General features: G+C 48.3%; 1 protein-coding gene and 2 non-coding genes across 6 annotated transcripts; 2 read left to right on the top strand and 1 right to left on the bottom strand.

Moving 5' to 3' along the window:
• Positions 1-172: 172 nt before the first annotated feature.
• Positions 173-23,915, bottom strand: Aloxe3 (arachidonate lipoxygenase 3). Of its 4 annotated transcripts, none has more exons than XM_032913427.1 (16): positions 23,830-23,915; positions 23,575-23,642; positions 21,908-22,112; positions 20,539-20,620; positions 19,670-19,789; positions 19,219-19,344; positions 16,914-17,017; positions 16,141-16,313; positions 15,258-15,401; positions 14,972-15,175; positions 14,788-14,874; positions 14,144-14,313; positions 13,464-13,585; positions 6,847-6,947; positions 6,122-6,292; positions 173-717 (listed from the first exon to the last, which is right to left on the bottom strand). In XM_032913427.1, the coding sequence occupies exons 2-16, from the start codon at positions 23,605-23,607 to the stop codon at positions 538-540; spliced, it is 2,022 nt and encodes a 673-aa protein (XP_032769318.1). In that variant the 5' UTR covers positions 23,608-23,642; positions 23,830-23,915; the 3' UTR covers positions 173-537. The 4 variants fall into 4 exon arrangements, with proteins under 4 accessions (XP_032769318.1, XP_032769319.1, XP_032769317.1 ...); XM_032913429.1 differs by lacking the exons at positions 23,575-23,642; positions 23,830-23,915 and adding exons at positions 5,911-5,972; positions 22,921-23,509 and having other exon boundaries at positions 626-717; XM_032913428.1 differs by lacking the exon at positions 23,830-23,915 and having other exon boundaries at positions 23,575-23,650.
• Positions 23,916-24,230: 315 nt separating this feature from the next.
• Positions 24,231-24,303, top strand: Trnak-uuu. Its single transcript has one exon. It is a non-coding gene; the product is annotated as a tRNA-Lys (tRNA).
• Positions 24,304-24,786: 483 nt separating this feature from the next.
• Trnaq-cug lies at positions 24,787-24,858 on the top strand. Its single transcript has one exon. It is a non-coding gene; the product is annotated as a tRNA-Gln (tRNA).
• The last annotated feature ends 237 nt before the right edge of the window (positions 24,859-25,095 follow it).

Here is a 25,095-nt window from a genome sequence, read left to right as displayed (position 1 = left end):
AGGGAAGGTGCCTGTCTCCTAAAAGATGGCCCACAGATTCATTCTTGCCCCTCACCCCAGTACTTCTACACACCCCACCTTGGTCCACACCAAATCCCATTACCGTCATCACCACCACCACCACCACCACCACCACCACCACCACCATCATCATCATCAAAACAAAAGGAAATTGGAGCCAAATATGTTAGCTTTTATTGAAGTCACTGGGCTCAAAGACAGACAACAGGATGAGAGTGTGTTTAAGTAGGATATGGCAAGAGAACTCAGAAACTCAAGGTGGGTATCCTGATGTGGGAGGATTCCCAGATAAGAAGGGCAAGGGGTCTATTGTGCATTTGACTTTAGTTAGCGGCTTTCACCCTGAACACTGCTGTACTGGCCCATTTATATAATGTCAAGGCCATTGTGGTCCCCTGGGCAGAGGAGAAGATCCGCACTGAGATTAAAGAGGATGGAAGGGACTGGAAGGCCCTAGGGTGTTAGCCTTCCCCTTAGTTGGAACTTCCTTTCCTCTGGGATGGTTCGAAGCAGGGCCTAGATGGAGACACTGTTCTCAATGAGTGGTGGATCCAAGTAGGCATAGGGCAGTGCCAGGCTCTCGTTGCGTGCCCTGATGTCCTTTGAGATCTGCGCCAGGCACTTCTGGAAGGCTGCGATGCTTTGCCGTGGGGCCTCCTCTGTGAAGTGTTCGTCTGGGTAGGTGCCCAGAGGCCTCTGGGAGAAAATAGGTGGAGATGTTAGAAAGCTGTTCAAGATGAGATAGAGCGTAATCAAGGTTCACACGCCAACATACACAGCCAAGGCGTTATCTAAAGACACTATCAGTCACCGCCGTGAAGCACACGAGCACTTCAGATCACAGCACCAGCCCACTTCGCTACTGTGAGACTCTGAATGGGAATGGCCTCCACAGGTTCGTGGATTTGAATGCTTGGTCCCCAGTTGGTGGAACAGTTTGGGAAGGATTTAGAGGTGTGCCCTTCTTGGAGGAAGTGTGTTTTACTGAGGTGGGTTTTGAGGTTTCAAAAGCCCATTCCATTCCAAATTTTAAAACACCCCAAGTCGCTGGGCGTGTTGGCGCACACCTTTGATCCCAGCCCTCGGGAGGCAGAGGCAGGTGGATCTCTTGTTTGTTCGAGGCCAGCCTGGCCTACAAAGTGAGTTCCAGGACAGCTAGGGCTGTTACACAGAAAAACCATGTCTTGACAAAGCAAAGCAACGAAAACACCTTGATCTTATGATCAGCTGTGAACTCTCAGGTACTGGTCCACGGCCATGCTCCCCGACATCAAGATCTCAACTCTAACCCTCTGGAACCATGAGCCCCTGGTAACTGTTTTCTTTTATAATTTGCCTTGCTCGCTGTGTTTTGTCACAGAAAAATAACAAAGACAGCCTCCAACCGCAGAAGCCCAGGCAGTGTCAGGCACAGGCTGTGACTTGGGCCCTAGCCAATCCAGTCTGAGCGCCGCCTCTGCTGGCAACTTTTTCATGTTATTCTGACTCTGAAAGCCAATTCCTGGGTCGCAGCAAGGGGGAGCGAAGAAAAGCTCAAGTCCAGCCCCTCCTGTCCCCCAGTGCCAGACCCACGCTGTAAACACGGAGCATAGTCGCATTCCCCATTCAACAGAGGTTAGCAGACATATTCCGGAAAACAGGTCGGAGAATGTATCTGTCTTCCCATAGGCTCACTAAACCCAACCCCTGAGGACAATCAGCAGCCTGGGTCTGAGGTAGCTTTACAGTCATCTGAAGTGAGGAACCCGCCACCACGGTGACATCGTCACACTTGGCCACCACAACCAGGGAATCTCACAGAGAACTTCAGCCAGAGTCATCCTGTGTCTAGGGCTGTCCTTCCACAGTGACTGTCGCTGGTCTACCCTGGGTCCAGTTCCCTAACCCTCATTCAACACCAATACTACCAATGTTTTACCATTTCTTGTTAAACAGCAGCGGTAATAGTGGGAATTATTTTCTTGTCTGGGATTTTAATGTGAAGACCTCTGTTCATCATAAACACAATGGTTTTTAAAGACATACTTTTGGGCCAGGCATGATGGCACATGGCTTCACTCCCAGCATTTGGGAGGCAGAGGCAGGTGGATCTCTGAGTTCAAGGCCAGTCTGGTCTACAACTCAATTTCAGGGCAATCAGGGATGTTGTACAGAAAAACCCTGTCTCAAAAACAAACAAAAAACAAGCAAAAAACAAAAACACCAAAGAAAACCCCACCAAAAACAAAAACAAAAAACAAAAACACAAACAACCAAAAAAAAGATATGCTTTAATTAAAATTCTATCAGGGGGGGTTCGTTTGAAACATTTTATTGGTGGTGGTTATTTGCAGTGATCAGTCTATCCTGGGCTAATTATAGTGTGCATCAGTATTATGGAACAGTCAATATCGCTAAACTTCATAAGGTGAACCAGCCTCTCATTAGCATAAACGAGACCTTGCCAAGGCACATTACTGTTTACCACACAATACTTGCCTTTATTGGCTGATATATTTTTAAGATTGTCAGAGCTGAGTAGAGGAGTTTATAATTTCATTTTCTTAATAACAGTTGACACGTAAGCCTTTTATAGGAACCGTCACAACCACACAAACAACCCCTAAGACGGGTTCTTCTATCAGACCCACTTTATAGATAAGGAAATTGAGGCTTAGCATAGCCAAATTAGAGATGTCACGGATATTAATTGTAAAGCCGTGACTGGGGCTCTCTAATGAGATCTACCTCTCTCAAGGTCACACGCAGCCTCAGCTAGTTGGAGAACCAGGCTCCCAAGATTCAGAAAGATTCCGCCTTTTCCTGTGCTTTCCAGAAGTTTGAAACACAAAGGAACTGGGCGTGGTGGCATTTGGCTTGCCTCTGATCCCAGGCCTGAGACCGACTCCCTGGGACGGGCAGCCTGCGCCGGCACACCTATCCCTTACATATGGTTTCATATCTTCTAAAGCATCAGTGGGTTTTGTGCTCTTAGAAAGCCACTCGCTCCATCCCAGGTTTCCAAACTTAACCAAAAGGTCAAAACTGTTCATAATTTCTTTATATTACCAGTCTTAGCCTAGAAGTCACTATATAGCTCAGGCTGGCATGTACCCACACCAATACACACATCACTAAAATAAAATACATTTTAAAAAACATATTTTTAAAAGATAGAGCATGGTAGTGCACACATTTAATCCCTGTACTCTGGAGGCAAAGGCAGGAAGATCTCTGTGAGTTCAGGGCCAGCCTGGTCTACATAGTGAGTTCCAGGATAGCCAGGGCTACCTAGAGACCTGTCTCAAAAAACAAAATCAAAAACAAAACAAAAGAACAGCTTTATGTTTATTCACCACACTGATACCTAATTCCTGGAACACAATCATGAGAAGACCAGAACACACACACATAATAGACTAAATTCAAGGCCATCACATAGTTGCTTTGTGAACTAAGCAAACAGCTTAATTCCTGAACCTCAATTTTTCCCCTCCAGATGTTCACTGTACTGGGCGTCTCAAATATAGCTACTTACTTGCTTTGTGTTACTTACTTACTTACTTATTTTGGTTTTTCCATGACAGGGTTTCTCTCTTAGTCCTGGCTATCCTGGAACTCAATATGTAGACCAGACTGACCTCGAACTCAGAGCTCCACCTGCCCTCTGCTTCCCGAGTGCTGGGATTAAAGGTGTGCACGACCACAGCCCGGCTACTTTTTTTTTTTTGTATTTTAAGATACTGTACTTTATATCTGACTCAATGACTGAGACACGGATCCAGTCCTCACAACTGACAGCTACTGTTATTGCTGCTGAAAGTTTCTCTGGCTTAGAAGGGAGCCTCCCAGTGTTCATCCTCTTGTTCACTCGTTCCTCGGGAACAGCAGGGGTAGGGTCTGAGGATAAGTCACTCTGGCCCCAGAGTATAAGGTGGTAAGTTAAAGCTTCCTAGGAAAGTGTCAAAGAGATGGGCCAGAAGATAAACGGTGACCTGAGCTTGGTCTCCTGGGCCCTTTGGTAAGAGAGCACAGACTTCTGAAAGTTGTCCTCTGACCTCCACACATGGGCCCAAGCATGGGCACCCCATCCCCCAATAAATAAACGCAGAATTATAATTTTCAAAAACCTGCTAGGAAGGTTGCAGATGCACTTCATGTTACAGTGCTTGCTTAAAATGCTTAAGGCCCTGGATTCAATCCATTTCCTGTGCACGTGTGCACACACATACACACACACAGACACACATGCACACATGCACACATACATACACACACACAGACACACATGCACACATACACACACACAGACACACACACACACACACACACACATACACACACATACACACACACAGACACACATGCACACACACACACACACACACACACACACACACACACACACACACTGAACCAGGCCAGGTACTGTGATACATGCCTATAATCTTGGTTTCTCTAAAGGCCATCCTGGAAAAGTTTGGAAACTTATCTCAAAAATAAACATTTTTTTAAAGATTAATTTTTTATTTTATATGTATAAGTGCTTTTGCATGTATGTATGTATGTATGTATGTATACCACAAACATGGTTGTACCCACAAAGGCCAGAAAGGATGTTGAATTCTCTGCAACTGCAGACAGTTGTTAGCCTCTAGATGGGTGTAGAAGCAAACCTGAGTTCTCTGGAGGTGCAGAAAGGGCTCTAACTACTGAGCCATCTCTCCAGGTCCTCAAAATAAATAAATAAATAAATAAATAAATAAATAAATAAATAAATAGACAGACAGACAGGTATTGTGGCACACAGCTTTAATCCCAGCACTTGGGAGCACAGAGCCAGGAGACTGTCTGTGAGTTAGAGGCCAGCTTGGCTTACTTACTGAGTTCCAGAACTACATAAAAGGACTCAAAAACAAAAACAAACAAACAAAAAAAGCAAACAATAAAAATTTAAAGAAATAAAAAAGTTGCTAGAGAGATGAAAAAAGAAAAAAAAATCTAGCACTAGAAAAAGCCCAAAAACTGTGAGAAATGGGGATGCTCACAGGCGACAAGTGACCCTGGCGTGAAGCTGAGGTCAAGAAGACAGATGCTGGGCTAAGGCGAGTTTGAGTGGCCAAGCTGGTAACTGGTGATTCAATCACTGCTCACTTTAGCCTAAACTCCTTAGTTGTCTCATTTCCTCTCTCCAAACCTATCCCTCTCAGCCACTGACACAGCCACAGGAACACCCTTGCTGGGACAAATTAAGTCATGTCACTTCTGGTTTAAAAGCCCGAGTGGCCCCATTGTCCTGTGAATAACTACCATTCGAAATCCCTTGTTCTTCACCCTGCCCTGCCCTGTCACTGCTGAACCTCAGCGATCCTGGGATGCTCTCCCCTCCCCTCCTGCTTGTCCCTCCCTTGCCTAGAAACTACCTTTGTCCCTCCTCTGTCTGCTAAAGTCCTACTTGTCCCACGGGTTTTAGCTCATACGTCACGTCCTCCATGAAACTTTCTTGGGTTCTCCCAGAGTCATGGAGGTTCCACCAGGCCCTGTCCTTGCCTCTGTTTCAGTGCGGTAACAATATGTATCCCTTCCACCAGTGGTGCTGGAGAAGTGATGGCGAATGGGGGGTTAATATATGAAGACTTCCCACGGCACTCTGATGTCCTCATTCATTCGCCTCTGTATCACATGAAAGTGTCATGTAAGTGGTGGTCCAGGTGATGGGGTCTCATTCAACGTTATAAACCTCGTATCAAGCACTATGCCGACATGTGGGAGGAACCCCATGTTTAATACTTGGGTGAATTAATGAGTAGTTGATGGATGAATGCATGATTGGATGGATGGATGGATGGATGGATGGATGGATGGATGGATGGATGGATAGATAATTTGTAAATTACATAGATGTCATACCCAGCCACTAAAGTGGCATTTGCTTCTTTCTATGTGTGTCCTTGGAGATCGAGTATCATTTCCTGTTAAGACAAAAGACTTTCAAGGCAGCTGAGCAGTGGACATAAATCCCAGCAATTAGCCAGCATTCAACCCTCCTTCTGCAGATCAACCTCTTCACCGAGCAGGCCCTGCAATGCCCAACCTGTGTCCCACGTCTCCACACGCATACCTGGTCCTTTGGCTCTTGGCTGACCAGCCAGAAGAGGAGAAGGTTGCTACAGGTGGTGTTCACCTCTGGGAGGGTTTCGAGGTAACTCTCCATTGTCGTGTTGCCCTTGGTCTGAGGCGGAGGCTGCCTCATGGATGACGGGGCATTGGGCATCCAGGCCCCAAAGTCGTGCTGTGGAGATAACCCCGACACCTCAGTTGGATGTGTAAAAGCATCCTCTCCCTCATTTCTGATTCCACCACCATCACCCCAGATCTCAGAGTTTAGAAATGAGGAGAGTGTGGAAAGTCCCAGAGGTGGCCCGTTTGTCGTTCTCTACCCACTGCGCCACAAGTGGGCAGGATGAGTCACCACGGAGGGAGGAGAGCCCAGAGAAGAGGCAACCCTCAACAGAGGCCTTGGGCGGGCATGCCTCAAGAGCAACTTGATGCTCTATGTAGACAGTTCTTGCCAAGTTCAAGCCCTGTTCCCAATATAAGCTCCCAAGAGTCGCCATTGTAACTCTGGACGCAGCCCCACCCAGCCATCACTCAACAACAGCCCTTCACCCCGCCCAGTCACCACTCCAACCTCAACGCCAATAATAATCCCGCCCCAACCCTGACCCACCCATTCACTCGCTCAAGCAGAACCCTGACTCGAGTCCATTGCCAAGGCTAATACACCTTTGGAACCTGGCAAGTTGGGTGGCCCAGTGCCCCTAGGCCTGCCCTCCCAAGGCTTACCTGCCCACTGTTGACTGCAGCGTGCTGGGCGGAGCAGTTAAAGATGATTGCAGTGAGATACTTCACGAGCTCTTCTGGGGTGCACAGCCTGCTTGGGAAGCCTGGGTGTGGAGAGGAAAGGAAGAGGGCGTGGGTATGGATGGGAGGTGCCGGATTCCCGGGGTGGGGGGGGTTTCTCAGGGCAGGGGCTCACTGCAAGGGGAGAGGAAAGGATTAAAGGCCAGACATAGGCTACAACCATCCTTAGACTAAAATTAGCGCTGGGATGGCCACCACCAAGGGCTGTGTCTTTGAAGGGGATCGGGATTTGGTCGATAGACTAGAAAATGAAGAAAAACCGGCTTGTGACAGTGCCGGAACCAAGCTGCCCATCTCTGCCCTGGAAGGCACTTCCGTTGCTAGTTCTTCTCTGGCTGATAGTAGCATTAATGACTTAGTTCATGTTACCAATATCCATGCAAGCCCACCAGCAGAGCATCCTCTGCTTAGCAGAAGTGACAACTGACCACGGAGTTTGTTCCTCCAAAGTGCTCAGTGGAGAAGGCAGAAGGAAAGACTAAAGGAGATGTTTGAAACCTAGAGGAGGTGCATAGGACAGAAATGGAAGCTGGGGCTACATCGTCCTGGGAAGAGGGGCAGGTGAAAAATAAATAAACACAAGAGATAACAGAGGCTGCATGCAGAGGTCGCCTCTATAGAATCTCAGATCTTTGGGAGGCTGAAGCGGGACTGCTCCATCTCAGGAGTTCAAAGCCGATTGGACACTGCAGTGAGATCTCATCTCAAAAAAAAAAACCCCAATCCACAACAAAAACAAGCAAACATATGAAAAGGGCCTGCGAAACAGTTGAACGACCTTGCCACCAAGCCTGACAACCTGAGTTTAACTCCACCCCCCAACCCCCACGCCCCAGGCACACACGGGAAAGGAGAGAAGCAATTCTTGCAAGTTGTCCTCTAACCTCACGTACATGCCATGGTGTGCACACCTTTGCTCACACACATATGCATCATACACATACATACACAAAATAGATAAATGTCATGAAAATCAAAAATAAAACAATTTTAAAAATCATTTAAAAAAAATGCAAAAGGACTGACAACATAGCTTCATTTTAGCTGCCTTTTTTTTTTTTTTTTTCTTTTTTCCTTTTTTCGGAGCTGGGGACCGAACCCAGGGCCTTGTGCTTGCTAGGCAAGCGCTCTACCACTGAGCTAAATCCCCAAACTGCCTTCTTTTTTTTTTTTTTTTTTTTTTTTTTTTTAATGTACATGAAGCCCCTCGGTTTGCTCCTCAGCACGCCATAAACTTAGTGGTGGTGGCACGTGGCTATAATCCCAGCATTCCAGAGTGGAAACAGGTAGATCAGTTCAAGGTTACCCTTGGCTACTTATTGAGCTTAAGGCCAACCTGAGAGATACGAGACCATGTCTCAAAGTAATAGATCAGCAAATAATAAAAAGTCAATGGCAGAAGAGAGCCCCGTCAAGTTTGGCCCTCCATCCTTGGACCACACTGATCTCACCCAAGTTCATGGCTTTACTCACGGCTCTGATGAATGAAATCACAGACAAGTTTAATAAAGCAAGATAGGAGGATTGAACCAGTGTTCACTAAACCGGCATAGAAATCAAACATCCCGGCAGCAGGGAGGGGGATGGACAGGGAGCATGGCTTTTGGTACTGGAAGAGGGGTTATGTCTGGAACTGACACCACAAAAGGCTAAGGGACAACTGTACTTTTTTTTTTTAAAGGTCTTTCTATGTAGCCCTGGCTGTTGGTTCTATGTTGGTCAGGCTTCTCTAGCTCAGAGATCTGCCTTCCTCTACCTCAGAAGTGCTGGGACTAAAGACTAGCACCACAGTTGGCATGACAACTATATTCTCTTGTTTGTTTGTTTGTTTTGAGACGAGGTCTCTCTGTGTAACCCCAGCTGTCCTGTAACTCGATTTGTAGACCAGGTTGGCCTCAAACACACAGAGATTCTCCTGCCTCCGCCTCCAGAGTGCTGGGATTAAAGAAATATGCCACCACCTCCCAGCTGACAACTGTACCCTTTGCCACTTACTCAAATCAAAATCGCTCACCGCTCCTCTTACCTCACATTATACATATCAGCAAACACCCAGACACCCACCTTTCCTGGCCGCCATGTTTTCCACCACTATCCAGTCATAACTATGGTTCCTGGGTGAGTCCTGTCATTTCCTGTTCTATCCTTTGTGGGGCTAAATCCGGGCTTCAGCGTATATCCTGGATTACACACACACACTCATAAAACAAATGATGTCACCTTTCACTAGAACCTTCTAGAGAATTCCCCTATCACTCCCTTTACCAGTTCCTGCTCCCCTCCCAACTTCTCCTCCCTTTACCTACTCTACTCTGGCTACACAGGAGGTCTTTGTGATATTCCTCAAACACTCTGGTATGCCCAGACCCCAGGGCCTTTGTACTTACCATACCACTGCCTGAGTATCGTCCCAATTATCCACACAACTGCTTCCCTCAACCCCTTCAGATCCCCACTCAAGCCCTAGCTCCTAAGAGAGTCTTCCTTCCTAGTATTCACATCTGACACAGTAACTGATCATCACTATCTCCCCCAAAACATGTTAAGTTCCGTTAAAAACAAGTTTTGTCATTTGTTCGCTGCTAAACCCCAGCATCTAGAACGATACTTAATAGATTTTTTTTTTCTTTTTTCTTTTTTTTTCAGAGCTGGGGACCGAACCCAGGGCCTTGTGCTTGCTAGGCAAGCGCTCTACCACTGAGCTAAATCCCCAACCCTTAATAGATATTAAGAGCCCTGTAATTATTGGTTGAATGAAGCGAGATGAGACACTAAAAAACAGGAGTGGTGGGGCACAGGGCATAGGGTAGGTGAAGGGCCTGGGCAGGGATTGAAGCTATGGCTGCGGTAGGACAGCTGAGCATGCGTGTTGAGCATGCGCGTTTCCTCATGGTTTCTGACAGGAGTGACGCTGCAGGCGTAATGAATGGGCAGCAAGAGGCCGGGAGAGGGGAAGCAGAGGGAAAGCCACCGGCACAATGCAGAGTCAGAGTCTGGTACTGTGGATCTGATGATGGGAAAGGATGCAGACAGTAGCGAATAACCATCCATTCGGGCCCAGGAAGACGGAAGAATGGAACACGAGCCAAAGCGTTCTCAGATATTTAGGGCCAGATGGGTGGGGGTGGGAGTGGGGTCACTGACGGAGGATCAGGCATTAAGCCCAGAGTGGGAGGGGTCCTCTGAACTTTACATCCTAGTTGACTCTCTAAATCTGGAAGCAAATAAAGAGGAAATGCAGGAGTCAGGCCACAGGGATCTTCTGTAATTTGTGGTGTTTATTCCCCTCCCACCCTTGAAATATGAAAGCCATAGTCCAACTGGCCCATTAGTGAATATGTTTGACCTTTAAATTAGAATGTAAAGTAAGTTCATACTGGCTGGAAGAGTTGTCAATCTGAAAAATGCTATAGTGTACAGACTCACAGACAATCTTCATAAAGAGGGGACCTGAACCAACAATAATTAAATCTCAATTTGAGTCTTAAACAGGAAACATACACCAAGAGAAAGAAACAGCCAGGATCCTGATTAACAGTGAGTTTGCAAAAACATAGGAAAAGGTCACCCTTTAAAATAGCCAAGAGGCCTGTCTGTCAGCACCTTAACCTAGAAATCACTCCTGGCTGTGTTAATGTTGAGGCAAGCTGACATCTGGCAGCTTTCAATATGATGCAAACAGGAGACAGCATCACCTGAGAAATATTCTTGTCAAAAATGTGCAACCCTTATACATTCCTCCCGGTTGACAAAAACTACACCAGACAGGAACAAGATGGGGCCCATCTGGGAAAGCAATTAGGTAAAGTCAAAGGTGACACACTGGGCATCGTAAACCTGGTGTCCTAATACTAGGGAGGGAAGGGCAGGCAGATCTCTGAAAGTTTGTGGCCAGCCTGGTCTACATAGAGAATTCTAGGCCAGAAAGATAATACAGTGAGACCTTGTCAAAATAAACCAAAGTCAAAACAAACAACAACAAACTCCACAAAATGCTTAAAGAGTCTTTACAGTTTAAATAAAATGTGGTCCTTGGTTAGCTCCTGTCTCGGTTGGATCAGTGGAGGAAAACAGGGCAAAATGAAGAAACGTGGAGATGGCCCAACTCTGAGGATGATATTGATGAGTACTGACAATTTTGTTAATTGTAGGGCTAAGTGTATATATAGCTCGGTGGTTACCATGCTTACCATGTAGGAAGCCCTGGGTTTGATCCCCAGAACCACAAAAGGCTATCCAAAGGGGACTGTGGGCTGGGTGTAGTAAGCGCATGCCTTTAATTCCCGTACCAAGTAGAGCACACAGGCAGGCAGAGCTCTGTAAGCTGAAAGCCTGGGCTAGCCTGGTCTGCATATCAAGTTTCCGGCCAGCTAGGGCTACATTGGACAGGCTGTCTAAATCAAACAAACTCCAGCAATAAAAGCAAAAGATTAATCCGGAATGGCAGATTGGAGAGACGGCCCAGTGGTTAAGTGTACTGGTTGTTCTAGAAGTTTTGAGTTCAATCCCCAGCACCTATATGATGACTCACAACCACCTATAATGGGATCTGATGCCCTCTTCTGGCATGTAGGTGTACATGCTAAGAGAGCATTCATGTATATGATAAATAAATCCTTTTTTTAAAAAATGGCAAGTAGGGGTTGGGGTTTGCTCAGTGGTAGAGCGCCTAGCAAGCACAAGGCCCTGGGTTGGTCCCCAGCTCGAAAAAAAGAAAAGAAAAAAAAATGGCAAGTATAGGCCGTAGTAGAATCTGGTGGGTAGGTTATTAATGAAGGTGTTTACTAGAGTACACTCTAGTATTCTGTGTCTTTTGAAACATTTTGTCAACAAGATTTTAGGAAAAAAAAAACCAAAATAAGTCCCTTCTGGACAGGACTGCTATAGCTGTTCTTTCAATTTGGAGGTGACTTGAAACTAACCTCTTCCTTGAGTCTCCCCAGACAGAACTCCCCTGTGTAGCCACCAGAAGCAATCAGTTAGTCAAAAGACACATCCCTGCTGAGAAGTCCAGGATAAGGGAAGTTGGTGGGCGGACATGTGAGCCTCTTTAATATAAACAAAGACAGAAGGCTCAGTGGGCCACTTGATGCCCTAACCTGATGCCCTGACTTCAACCCCTGGGACCCATACACTGGAAGGAGAGAACTGATCCTGTAAGTTTCCCTCTGACTTCCACACATGCACTGTTGTGTACACCATACACACAAACCAAACAAACAAATAAAATGTAATTAAAAGTTTAAAAGAATAGCCAGGCATGGTGGCACGCGCCTTTAATCCCAGCACTAGGGTGGCAGAGATGGGTGGATCTCAGCCTTGGAGGCCAGCCTGGTCTATAAAACAAGTTCCAGCAAAGCCAGGGTTGTTACACTGAAAAACTCTATCTCAAAAAAATAACAAAACAAAACCAAAACAAATGAAAAGGTAAAACAAACAAATAAATAAAAACATCTGGTCTTGGTGTTGTGGGCCTTTAATCCCAGTACTCAGGAGGTAGAGATAGACTGAACTCTGTGAATTTAAGGCCAGCCTGGTTTATATAAGAGATCCAGGGGTTTGGGGATTTAGCTCAGTGGTAGAGCGCTTGCCTAGCAAGCGCAAGGCCTGGGTTCAGTTCTCAGGTCCGTGGGGGGGGGAGGGGGGGAGAAGAACAAGAGACCCAGGCCAGCAAAGACTACAGAGTGAAAGACCCTATCTCAACAATGACAGACAGACAGACAGAAAGACAGAGAGGCACAGAGAGACAGACAGACTGACTGACTGGCCGACTGATGGAGACCTTTGGGAAAGTCAATGTTGAATTTCTAAACCTGGAAATCTACCATATAGAATCAGCAGAAGAAAGGTTTCTTCCATTAGGAAGGAACATGGGATTCCTACACAGAGGAATCACAGAGCCAGAATAGCCAAGAGTTAGGACCACCAGGAAGCAAGAGTTCCGTTCCCTGGGACTGAGAGGATACTAAGGAAGGAAGGGAGGTGTGGGACATTTGCTTGGCACTGCATTTGAGGAACGGAGCTGAGAGGAGCCGTGTCTGCAGAGAGGGGAGTGCTGTGGCTTAGGCGACTGTAAACCAGGAGTCAAGCAGCAGCCAGACCAATCACTCCATGAAGAAGCTCACGACCAGAGGAAGCAAAGGGAAATTAGTGGCTAGCATGACTACCTAGCAAGATGATTACAAAAGCATGTCAGAAAAAGTTCTAGATTCCGTTAAAGTCAGAGGTGGCTCCTGCCACAGGGTGCACAGGTGATACATATTCCTGAAGGCGGAGGAGCCAGAAGACGGAGGGTGAAAAGCAAGAGCTCCAGAAGCAGTCCAGACTGCTGAAGACTTCTGCCTTCGCAGTTAAATAGGACAATAATAGTATGGACTTCAGAGCTGCAGCGCCGTGGTAGAGCTCTTGCTTAGCGTGAGCAAGGCCCCGGGTTCGATTCCCAGCACATATTAAACACAATTTAATAGTATGGATTTCAGTAATAAGAACCGGTTCATGGAGGAGAGAAAGGAAGTGTAGATAAAGACAGAGAGGGATACCTGAACTCTCCCGACCGAGGAACGCCTGAGCAAAAATCTCACCCACCCAGGCCTGCAGCTCAGAGTCCTGCTGCACACAGGCATCGTTGGGGTAATAGTAACTCACAATCTCGGAGACAAACCTGCAAGGAAAAAAAATGCTGGTGCCTGGGGAATGGGCATGGGCCTAGGCCAGGCCAGGCCACACATTGAGGCCCGTGACACTCAGGGTGGGGAGAAGCCTATGGCCAGAGTCTACTACTAAGTCCCCAAAGACAGAAGGTGTCTTCAGTAGGCCCCACAGGTCCGACTGGAATCACTACCTAGGCTTCTCTTACCCTCCATCCTCTAAATCAAGGAAGTTTTGGGTCTCCCCCCCAAACCCCCAACCCTCGGGAGGTAAAGAAGAGGAGACTCTACATGTTCTGTCCCTCCCTATTCAGCAGGAAGGAGGAAGAAGCCCTGGCTGCCTCAACAAGCCCAGATCCTCTGACTCCTCAGGACAAGGTGCCCCTTCCCTTCCTTATCACCACCCACAGTGCCCTGCTATCTCACAGGGAATCTGTCTGCCAGTTCCTTTTCTTGGGAGTTTCTTATGCTAGATGGAGCCTCAAGTGCTCCAACTGACATGCAAACAGGAGCCCACATGCACCCTGGGCCCGGAGACCTTGGTGGCTGGAAGGACCTTAGGGTCCCCACACCTCTCAATAGCCGCCCAGATCTTGAGGCCGTCGTCTCGGTAGTGGTAGTTGGGAATGGTCAGGACACCACGAGCCCGTAGGCTATCCGGAAGGCAGAAATCCGTGTAGGTGAAGTGGGCCAGCCCTGTGCTCATGAGGTAGATGAGGCCGCGCCTACCGATGGATGTGACCTGGGGACACAGGACACAGCTGGGCTTCTCAAACTGGCCTTCACCCTCACTATAAGGCCGGGAGACCAACTAACACTAATGGATCAACTCAGGGAGGGGCGTATGCGATTTGTCAAAGCAGTCAAGGATCACACAGGTCTGCCTAATGCCAGTTGGGCAGACTGAGGACCTACTGAGTGCATGGGAGGGGACTTTGAATGACAATGTAGGGGGAGATGAGATCTCAGGATCAGCTGGGAGCGGTGCTGGGCTAAGGCCGCCTTGCCCATAAAACCTACTTTTGAGAGGGTGGGATTGACCAACTGGGTCAAGGCTTAGGGGAGGGGACAACAGAAGACGGCCAAGAGGCGTAGTTTATGGGAAGAGGCAGGCAGAGGAGGATTACATAAGGGTCTAGGGAGCAAGAGCATAATTTGTGGGTGGGGCAAGCATACTTGGGGGCGGGGTCTTATGGTCGTGGCAGGGAGGCTGCACCTTGTCCACGAGGCCATCTGGGTTGAGCAGTGTGGCCCTTGCGATGGTGTTCACTTGCAGCGTGTAGCGAGTGTGAGGAAGCAGGAGCTGCGAGAGGAACGAAATCGCGAAATCGCGTAAGCCAAAGGTCAGGGAAGGCCTGCAGGCTCTGATCCCTTTAGTGTCAACCCAGCGTCCCGCCAACCTTGTAGACTGGATGACAGAGGGGCAGCTGACGCAGTGTAGCCATGGAGAAGGCCTCGCAGAGCAAATGCGTGCACAGAAAATGCGTGTTGTTCTCATGCACCAAAAACTCAGAGTTGCGCACCCACGTCTTGGCCAGCAGCCAGTCCAACTCGCAGTCAGTGGGTAGAAAGATGGGGCTCTCTGGCCCTGGTATCTGGCTGAGCTGCGCGCAGGAGTAGTAAGAGGTGCGGCTCAAGCCTGTTAGCCTGAGGTTCCACCCCCTTAACTCTCACCCCAAGGCTCACCTGGATTGCCAACGGCAGCAGCACCCCCTGTGGGTTGAGCCACAACAGGCAGAGAGGAGCTGTTACGTACTGTTGGCGGCCGTTTAGGCAATGGACTGGGGCCTCCGCCAGGATCCAGTAGTCCGCTAAGAAGATGTGCCCCCTCTGGAGAAGGCACAGAGAGACTTAAGCCCTCTTCTCCCTATGTCCCTCTTTTCTCTCTGCTCTCTGCAACAAGGAGGAGCTGAGGTTCCCCAGTTTGAGATTCAGCAGTTCTTGCTACCTGCCCCTAATGGCCAACGCCCGCACCCTTCCCAGAATGTCCGGAATGAGGTCTAGTTGAGTCTGTCATTGTGTAATCCTCTCATCTGGCCTCTGGGATTGGATTGGACAAGGCAATTTCCTCTGCTCCTCCCCCCATACCTCGTCAGCCCTATTCCCTCAGTTCAGAGGGACTCCCCTCCTAAGATATGATGACCTCAGTGTACCCAACAACAGCAAAATCAATACATAATGAATTTACCAACCACAGCCCCAGCTTTGGAGAGTGTCGGAGAGCTTGGCTGTCACAAAGGACACCAGGTTGTCATCTATTCCACATCCACCGAGCTCCTAGTCCTCTGTGATCATCCTTGCTACACCTGCCAATCTTGGGTTGGCCTGTCCTAACACAACCCTCTTTAGTTTTAAGACTGGGAATCTCCAAGACACTAAAACAGGCTTCAAACCATCCCCAGTCTCACCTGGCCCTCCTCCATATCTGTTCTTATTGAAAGACAGGCAGGCCTGCCTTATGGGCCGGGCCTACAGACCGGACCATCCCGCCATCACACACAGCCCTAGTCCACAATGGTAGCCCACCTGCCTTCCTCCTATTACGTCCACTGCCGAGGCCCTCACATACCTCTAGCTCTGTTTGCAGGCAGGTGCCGGGTCCCAGCAAAGGTGCCACCATGTCATTGGTGACAGGCAGCTTGCTGGGCAGACTGGAGAGGCAGTGGAGCATGATGGGATTGACACCGTTCAGGTACTGGTACCCAAAGAAGCTGTCCTCACACCAGTGCTCGGTGACGTACTCTGTGGGGTGACAAGAGAGGGAACCAGTAGGTCTGGGAAGTACTTCCCAAACTCTGGTCCTGCCCAGCCCTTTGCTCCCCCTTATGGCTTCATCCTCTCCCCAACTCCCAGCAACAATACAAGGGGGATGCAACTACATTTTCAGTTGAATGCTGGACACGGACAGCGAGGCACTCGAGTGGCAGTGCTGGGGTCAGAACCAAGTTCTTGCTGATCCCAAATCCCAGAACATGTGGTATAGAAGTGAGACAGGAGTCAAGTGGCCCTGACCAAAGTCAGGACTTCTCAAATGACCACGAGTCTCTCCTGGGTAAGTAGAATGTCTCTGTATCCTCTCCCATTGCTATCTGAGGAAGTGCCTGGACTCCTGAAGGAGACCTTTCTGAAAGATGCTTCTGTTTTTTTGGTTTTTTTGTTTTTTTGTTTTTTTGGAGCTGGGGACCGAACCCAGGGCCTTGTGCTTGCTAGGCAAGCGCTCTACCGCTGAGCTAAATCCCCAACCCTGAAAGATGCTTCTGGGGACATCAGGAGCCCTTGCCATTGGCACAAGTGTGAGATACAGTAAAAGACAGGCGCCCACCCCTGCCTGGGTCTGCACACCTGAAGTGAAGGTCTTATGACACCAGAAGATGTTCCGGATGTCATCCAGCCTCTTCCAGGAGCCCTTGCGGTCTAGCAGACCTCGAATCTTCATGCCCAAGGATCTGAGGGACAGAAGAGGGTGAGAGCTGGTGGGGGTCTCGGGGTGGACAGTAGGAGTCGCTGTGCTCTAGGCTGGAGAGAACCAATAGGTTCCTTTCCCAAGTAAAAGTGCCTCGCAACCCACATGGAAGAAAAGCCCAGCACCAGGGTGCAGCCCTGCAGATCAGGGTCCTGCTTCAAACGCTGATGTCCCTGGGTTTCCTGTGAGCAAAAGCAGGGCCGCCCTCACTGGAGCTTCAACCTGCTTTCTCTGTACTGTGAGCTCCTTGGCTCTCTGTATCCTGACACTCTGTATCCTCCTCGTAAGCACTCACCAAATGGGCTCACTTAAAGAAGAGGAGTGGAGTTCAGAGCAGGTAGGTTTGTAGCAAGGGGTCACTAAGGCACCTAGCTATGTAATGACTGATGTCCTCTGGAGAGTGTGGGCAGCTGAGAAAGGCAGGGGGTGGGGCTGGATTCATGCCCTGCAGACCCAAGGTCAAGGTCATCCACGCTCACAAAGTGCTGCCTCACTTACTGCACAAACATTTGTTGAGCATTTTCTCGGCACAACCCAGGAGATAGAAAAACAAAACAAGAAACAAAAAACACACAGAGCTGAGCCTAGTAACACAAACCTATGTAGTCCTAGTTAGTTACTCAGATAACTAAGGGAGAGCACATGCCCAACCTTGCCTGCCTGAATTACAGAGAAAAACTGGAAGAGCTAAGTCATGGAGGCAGAGGCTAGGGAAGTAAATAAGCAGAGAGACTCTTCCTCTTCCCAGGGGCTGCTACAAATGTCCTTCCCAACATACCCTGGCCCCTGAGACCAGGCCTGCTTCCCTCTGACCTCACTCAGAACCCTCTGCTGGCGAGCCCATTCTTGCCTAGACCTTCACATTGTTCTCAGACTCCCCTCTGACCTTCCCTACCTTCCCGGATGCCCTCCCCTCCCCCGGGATCCTGTCTGGATTTGATACTGCATCCTCGTCCTGAAACCTGAGCCACCTGTGGCTGCTTCACACTCCGTCCAATCCCAGACAATCCTTCATGCTTGTCCACCCATGTCCACACCCTCTTCCACTTGTCTTTGTCTGAAAGGATTATTCTAGACACGCATATACAGGAAATGAAGACCCGGGGTTTCACCTCTCCTCCTTTGGACTTCCACATATGACTCCAGATGAGTCTTCTCATAGAACCCTCGGCTCACTGTGCCCACCCTGGACTCAGTAGTCCCTTGCTGCTCTCTCCCTCTTCCCTCCCAGGCTCACTTCAATCCTGCCCTTCTACCTAAGAGACTCATCCTAGACAGCCAGCCTCTGGCTTCTTTACATATTCAGAGGGCGACTGGACTCCTCCCTCTAGTGATATCATGATTAGAATCCTGTTGTCCTAAGCTAATAATGCCTGTCCTGACAACTCTTAACTATACACAAGCCCTCACTGGCCTTTCCTTAAAACCTATAGTGAGGGTTGGAGAGATGGTTCAGTGATTGAGAGAGCACTAGCTTCTCTCAAGGAACCTGGATCCAATACCATTATCCCCAAGGGGCAACTCACAACCTCCTATAACAGGTCTGACGCCATCTTCTGGCCTCTGTGGGCACCTGCGTGCTCATGGCGTACATTCACACACACACACACACACACACACACACACACACACACAAACATTTTTTAAAAATAATAGTAATGTAAAACTTAGGATGTCTGAGTGAGTGAGCCATTTTAACCTCCGGGCAATTGTCCAGAGACTGTGTAAGAATTAAGATTTTACTAGGCAGGGCATGGTAGTCCGGGCCTTTAATCCCAGGCAGAAGCAAGCAGATCTCTGTGAGTTTGTGGTCAGCCTGGTCTCCATAGTGAATTCCAGGACAGCCAGGGCTATATAGAGAGACTCTGACTCAAAGAAAGGAAAACAACCAAACAAAAAAAAATTAAGGTTACACATCCAGAAAGTGTGGGCTTTGGGGTTGAACCTGAGATTCCCTAGCCTAAGGACTACCCTACTTCCTATGGTCCCTGGGACCATGCCCCGGGGAATAGGGAGGAGTTAGGGACAAGGCAAAGGGAGGCTGGGAGGAAGGGAGGGAGGAATGCGAAGATCTGTGAGGAAATGAAAGCAGACAGAAGGACTGGGACTGTCCTGTGAGGTGCCCAGGGTTTACATGGGAATGAAGGGACCAAGAGCAGAGGTGCAGGGGAGACAACAGCTCACGCAGGAAGGGCGTTGAAGATGAGTGAGGCTGTCTTGGTGGCTGAGTAGCGAATGTTGGGCTCCATGTGCAGCAGAGATGGGATGTCAACTTTCATAGGAAAGCCAGGCAGGTACCGGTTCCCAGAGCTGCGGAGAGGCAGGTAGAGAGGAGGGAATCAGTCAGTGGACCTGTAGCCTGGCCCCCTTAATTACCTTTCTCAGTCGTGTCCCCAGATATTCTAGTTCTCCCCTTACTCTTATCTCAACCCTGCCCTTTCTGCCCAAATCAGAAGGAACCTCTTTCCCTCTCTGCTAACCAGGTCAGGACCATCACTGGCTCCTCTCCTGAGGGGTGAATAGACCTGGGCTTAATGTGGACTCTGACACCTCCTCCCTCCATCCTACCAGCACCCATCTCAACAGACCGTCTACGTTCCTCCCCTCCGCCTCCTCCCGAGACGTCGGTTCTCACTTATCATCCTGGTCTGCACAAGGCGCCGTCTTGGTCAAGGCAAATTTCTTATCTGACTCCATCTCCTCGAAGCTGCTGACATCCACCATTCGAGGGAACCCAGGGGCATAGATCTTCCAGCTGCCCACGGGGAGAGACAGAGGCACTAGGTTAACCTTGGGATATACAGAATCCTTTGCTTCTAAAAATATGACTTCAGAGGGCCATTGCTGCTTCCTGTATTTGGGACAAAGCATTGGATTTCCTCTGTGAAGCCACTGGGCTTCAGATAGGGAGTGGAATGTGGGATCTGCGTGTACTAAGCACACACTGAACCACATCTCTAAGCCTCAGAGTAGGACTTGGGATGACATAAATTCCAGCACTGATTCAGAGCTGGGTTTATATTATGACTAAGGTAAACCGAGCTTGGTGACACACACCTGAAATCCCAACAATCTGAAGGCTGGCATAGGCCAACCTGGGCTACACAGCAAGTGTTCCCAACCCTAACCTCAGAAAAAAAGGGTTCACTAAGATTGGTAAATATGGTAGTGTTTCCAATATAGGGGATCTGGTTTATACCAGGGGCAGTCAGAGGCTGAGAAGGGTTCATTGATGGTCTTGGATAAATGTGTGCTTTGGGGATTTATGTGAGTGTTCAAGGGATCAAACATGGAGCCTAGAGAACTCTTCCTGATGAAGAAGCTGTTGATATTAGGACTCTGGGTCCAGACCCAAGATCACCATTAGTAGAGTTAGGTTTAAATGATGATCCTGATCTGAATTGGCTTCCCAAAGTTTTAACTGATGTCAGAATTAGGAAAAATCTGAGTAAGGCCCAAGTCAGAATAAAGATGGGGCAAACAGTCCAATCAAGCTGCCCTCACCGGTAGCATTCTTGGCGGGCTTGGAGTTCACGCTTCCTGTGATCCAGAAGGAGGGGAAGAGCATCCTGGCAGATGGTTCTTGCTGTAGGGAATGAAAACCACTCTTTATCTAAATCTCTTTTCAAACAATACTTCCTACTGCCAATGTCTGAACCCCAAACTCCTGAGCACAGTCTCGGCTGTCTCTACCCTGTCAGGTTGGGGAATGTCTGTATGCTCCTTGTCCATCCGTCATGGATTGGAAACGATAGCAGTACTCCAAGTCAGAACTGCGCTCCTAACCATTCATGTTTGTCTCCTTTCTAGATGTTACACTCCTGGAGGATACCGGTCTTGTCACACTCATTGTCTGCCCTTCCAGAGTCTAGCTTCATACCTGGCTGTGCTGTGATACTCACAGCACACACTTGATAAGTACGGATAAATAACATTTTGATAAAGCCACCATGTGCTCTGATGATGAGTGGGGATTGCTAGTAAAGTCTAGGAAAAGTGGAATGATGTTCACTTGCTTCCCTTTAACATAGGCACCCATCTCTGATCTCTGAAATTTATAACACACGCGCGTGCACACGCGCGCACACACACACATACACACAAACACACACACACACACACACACACACACACACACGCGCGCGCGCGCGCGCACGGCAACCCCAGTGTTACATCTGTGGATCAAACAGTTCTGGAGGCAAGAAAGGGCTCACACCAATATCTTTGATATCCAAAATCCAACAGGAGACCCTAACTTGCTTCCCGGACACTTTAACTCCACCAGGAAAGCTAGAAGGAAACAAGGCACAGACAGGGTCTTTGCAGATTAATTCTCTAAATACTCATGACTTTTCCGCCCGTTGAAATCTAGCTTGTAAATTCATTCCTTTCTGAGTTGCAAAAGATCATATTCTGAAGAAATGCAGGGGGATACCATGGGATGTCAGCTGTCTGCTATGTAAGTGTGTGTCTGTTTGTCTGTCTGTCTGTTTGCCTGTGTAAGCTTGTCTGTGTCTCTCTGTGTGTGCCTGTGTGTGCCTGTGTCTGTCTGTCTGTCTGTATGAGCCTGTCTGTCTATCTGGCTGTGTGTGCCTATCTGTGTCTGTCTGTTTGTCTGTCTGTCTGTATGTATGAGCCTGTCTGTCTATCTGGCTGTGTGTGCCTATCTGTGTCTGTCTGTTTGTCTGTCTCTCTGTCTGTCTGTGTGAGTCTGTCTGTGTATACCTCCAGAGTAATAAACACTACCCAGGAAGCTCTTGCATGTCAGGGTTTTAGCAGTGCTCTTTATCAGACACTACCTCTTTGGGGTCCCAGCATTTCTAACCCCACGAGAAGCCTCTGTAGTACTGTGCAGTCTTTGTCCCTGGCCCACCTGTTCCTGGCCGCAGCTCCACAGTACAGTAGCCATCGATCCACTGATAGCAGGGAAAGTGAACCACAGAGCCATCGGGGGCAGTGACACAGATGCGACTGCAGTACCAAGGATCCTTGCAGAAGAAAGCAAAGCGCTCCTTGTGTAAGCGCAACAGCAAGATCTCACCCAGCTCTGATGCACAGCGCACCTTGTACTTCTGAACCTGGAGTGAGGGAGGCAGCAAGCAAGCAAGTGAGAGGCCAGGGACTGCTGAGGCTGTCTTTGCACTTTGAAATGTGCACCAACACCTCCACCTCTTCGGGCGTGTAAGCCAGAGCAGTTGTTGATCCATGTGGTTCCTTTGTGTGAATGAGAGAAAGAGCCTGTCTTCATCCAGATAGAAGCAGGCCCCATACTCAGTGCCTGAGGGAATTTTTGCAGGGGTTCCTACCCTCACTGACCAGTGCTTCACTTTTATGTAGGGCCACTAGCACACTAAACTAGGGGCTGACAGAGCAGACCCCTTCCAAAGAACAGGAAATCCACGATCTGATCCAAGCAATCAATTTGGTAAAAGTCTACTGGCAATTAGGGGAGGAGCCAGACCAGGCAGTGGTGGCTTTTAATCCCAGCACTCAGGACGCAGAGGCAGTCAGATCCCTGAGTTCAAGGCCAGCCTAGTCTACAAAGAGAGTTCCAGTATAGAGTTCCAGTACAGACAGGGCTATACAGAGACACCCTGTCTGGAAAAAAACGACAGAAAACAATAACAACAACAAACAACACTGATAGGAGAACCCAGGAAGTCAGAGGAAGTTCCCAGAGCCCATTCCAAATGCTTTCTTCCCCACAGCCCTGTCTCAGAACAGTCGGTATCGTTTATCACTTCCCAAAAGGCAAAGATGACAAAGAAAATGGTCACAGGTTACAGTGGGCATCCTGAGTTCAGCAGGACTTGATGAATCCAACAAAAATAATCCTCACTTCCTTCAGGTTCCCCGTGAGGTCCCCCATCTCTCCTCTGTACTCACCGATCCAGTGGCGAAGTCCCTGCCTATACGATCCAGCTTCTGCTTAGGGCTTTCACCACAGGTGCCTACCAGTGTAGCATAGATGTTATCCAATGTGCCAGCCTTCAGGTAGGAACCAGTGGTCACACACAGGCGATATACTGCCATGATCGGACCCAATAACCCAAAAACAGTAGCTGGCCTAGAGAAGGTGAGCTACAGGGAAGACAGTGTAGGCTCCTGGGCAGCAGGAGACTGGGGGCTGGGAAAGGGTGGGCCTGAGGAAGGATCCAGCTCTAGGATGTTCCTGGGCGCGCGCGCTCTCTCTCGCGGCAGCTTCGCGGGTAGCTCAGGAGTACTATCCCCGCCCACAGACTTGCACCCTAATACTTGTTTGCTTGCCTCTGACACAGCCTGTCCCTCTGGCTGGCTCACCCAGATGGATATCAGAAGCCTGGGTCCATTGGTGAGGGAGGGAATAAGGGAGGAGGGACCAAATGCCAAGAGGAAGACAGGGAGGAGGTGACGCGTGTGTGGTTGGGACACTACGCTGTGCCTGGTCAGAGGCTTGACTAATGTCCTGAAGCCCGTGTTCACCCACTCCCCAGTTTCCACCCAGAGCCTTACCTTCTATTTCCAAACCAGAAATGGGCATCAGAACACCAGAATTCCTACCTGTGAATCATCCACGTGAATCACACCGTACATCGGAAAGCTGCACCAATTCCTAAATCACAGGTGACCTCATCAACAATCAAGTGAATAACACACATCTTAGCACGTGACAGGGCCAGCATGTTCTCCATCCTGCCACCAACCCACCCATCCCCTCCTCAAGTCTGGTCCTCTCTCTGTCTCCAGTTTTTGGTATTCCTGACCTCAATCACTCCTTTAGGAAAGGGCCTGCCTGTCAAGTGAATGGAAGCCTACCCGACAGCATCTGGAGGTCCTCGTGTGACATTCTTTACGCTCCAGGTCCTCCCTCAGCCTGCCTGCTGAACCGTGGGAGGCAACCTGTATGCCCTAGGTGTCCAAGATCTAGGTCACAAGGGCCAGGGAAGAAAATAAATAAATAAATAAAAATAGACTCTACCAGGGAAATCTGTGGCCCGCAGCGGCCCCGCGTGGCTGGTCTAGGCACCTCTAGATTCCAGCTGGAGCGGTGCTCCCGCCCTGCAACCACCTTGACAGCTAATGAAGACATAGGCGTTAGCAGCTAAGTTTCAGTATAGAGTCCTAAACAAAGACGGACATCATCCTTTGACTATGGACTGCTGTACGTACGTGTTGGAAGATATTCTTATAGGCAAAAGTGGAGGCCTCCTACAGGAGCCCGGATAGCTCAGTCGGTAGAGCATCAGACTTTTAATCTGAGGGTCCAGGGTTCAAGTCCCTGTTCGGGCGCTTAGCTTTTGTGTCTACAAGTCTACGAGCACTTGTTACTCTGTATTGTTTGACAAGAGCAATATAATAACAAAATAGTTACATTCTTTTAAAAGGAAATGTAAATTGAACTTAAGTTCCAAACAATAAAAAGAGGGAACAGCAATGTGTTAAAGGAGTAGCTGGATAAACGAGGACTATACCAAGGAGAGTAAATATAAGATGGAGAAGTTTAACATACTTCATTTAATACAATATTTGAAAATCTTATTTTAACTCTAAGTTGGTGTTTAAATATCAGCATTTTAACGAATTTTAAAATTTTCTTTCATAATTTTCAAGTTTAGAAGAAAGTATTCATATTTCAGGTAGTCAATAATCACATTTACTAGTTGGATTCATGTACTTGTTTTGGTTTATTTCGATGAATGATACAGTTGAAGTGATATGCAAAAATGAGGTTTGGAATAATGTATATAATTTCCGAAAGGTCGGGGAAGAGGGGGTTCCATGGTGTAATGGTTAGCACTCTGGACTCTGAATCCAGCGATCCGAGTTCAAATCTCGGTGGAACCTTAAGTTTTGCTACTTAGTACTCAGCATGATAATATTTGTTTGCAGTTGTCTTGCTGAATGGTAAGTCTGTTACGGATCTTCTAGTAGAACTTAAAGAAAATCACTTAAATACACCACGATCTTAGTATATAAGGATATTTTGTTTCAACAGTGTTTGTTAAGTCTTGTCTATTAATATGGTAGCAATTTTGGAGTCTGTAGGGAAGAGGAAGTTGATGGTGAAACTCTGGCTAAGCA

The sequence above is a fragment of the Rattus rattus genome, chromosome 9 (assembly GCF_011064425.1).
Source record: "Rattus rattus isolate New Zealand chromosome 9, Rrattus_CSIRO_v1, whole genome shotgun sequence".
Classification (NCBI taxonomy): Eukaryota; Metazoa; Chordata; class Mammalia; order Rodentia; family Muridae; genus Rattus; species Rattus rattus.
This window is presented reverse-complemented; position numbering and strand designations above follow the sequence as displayed.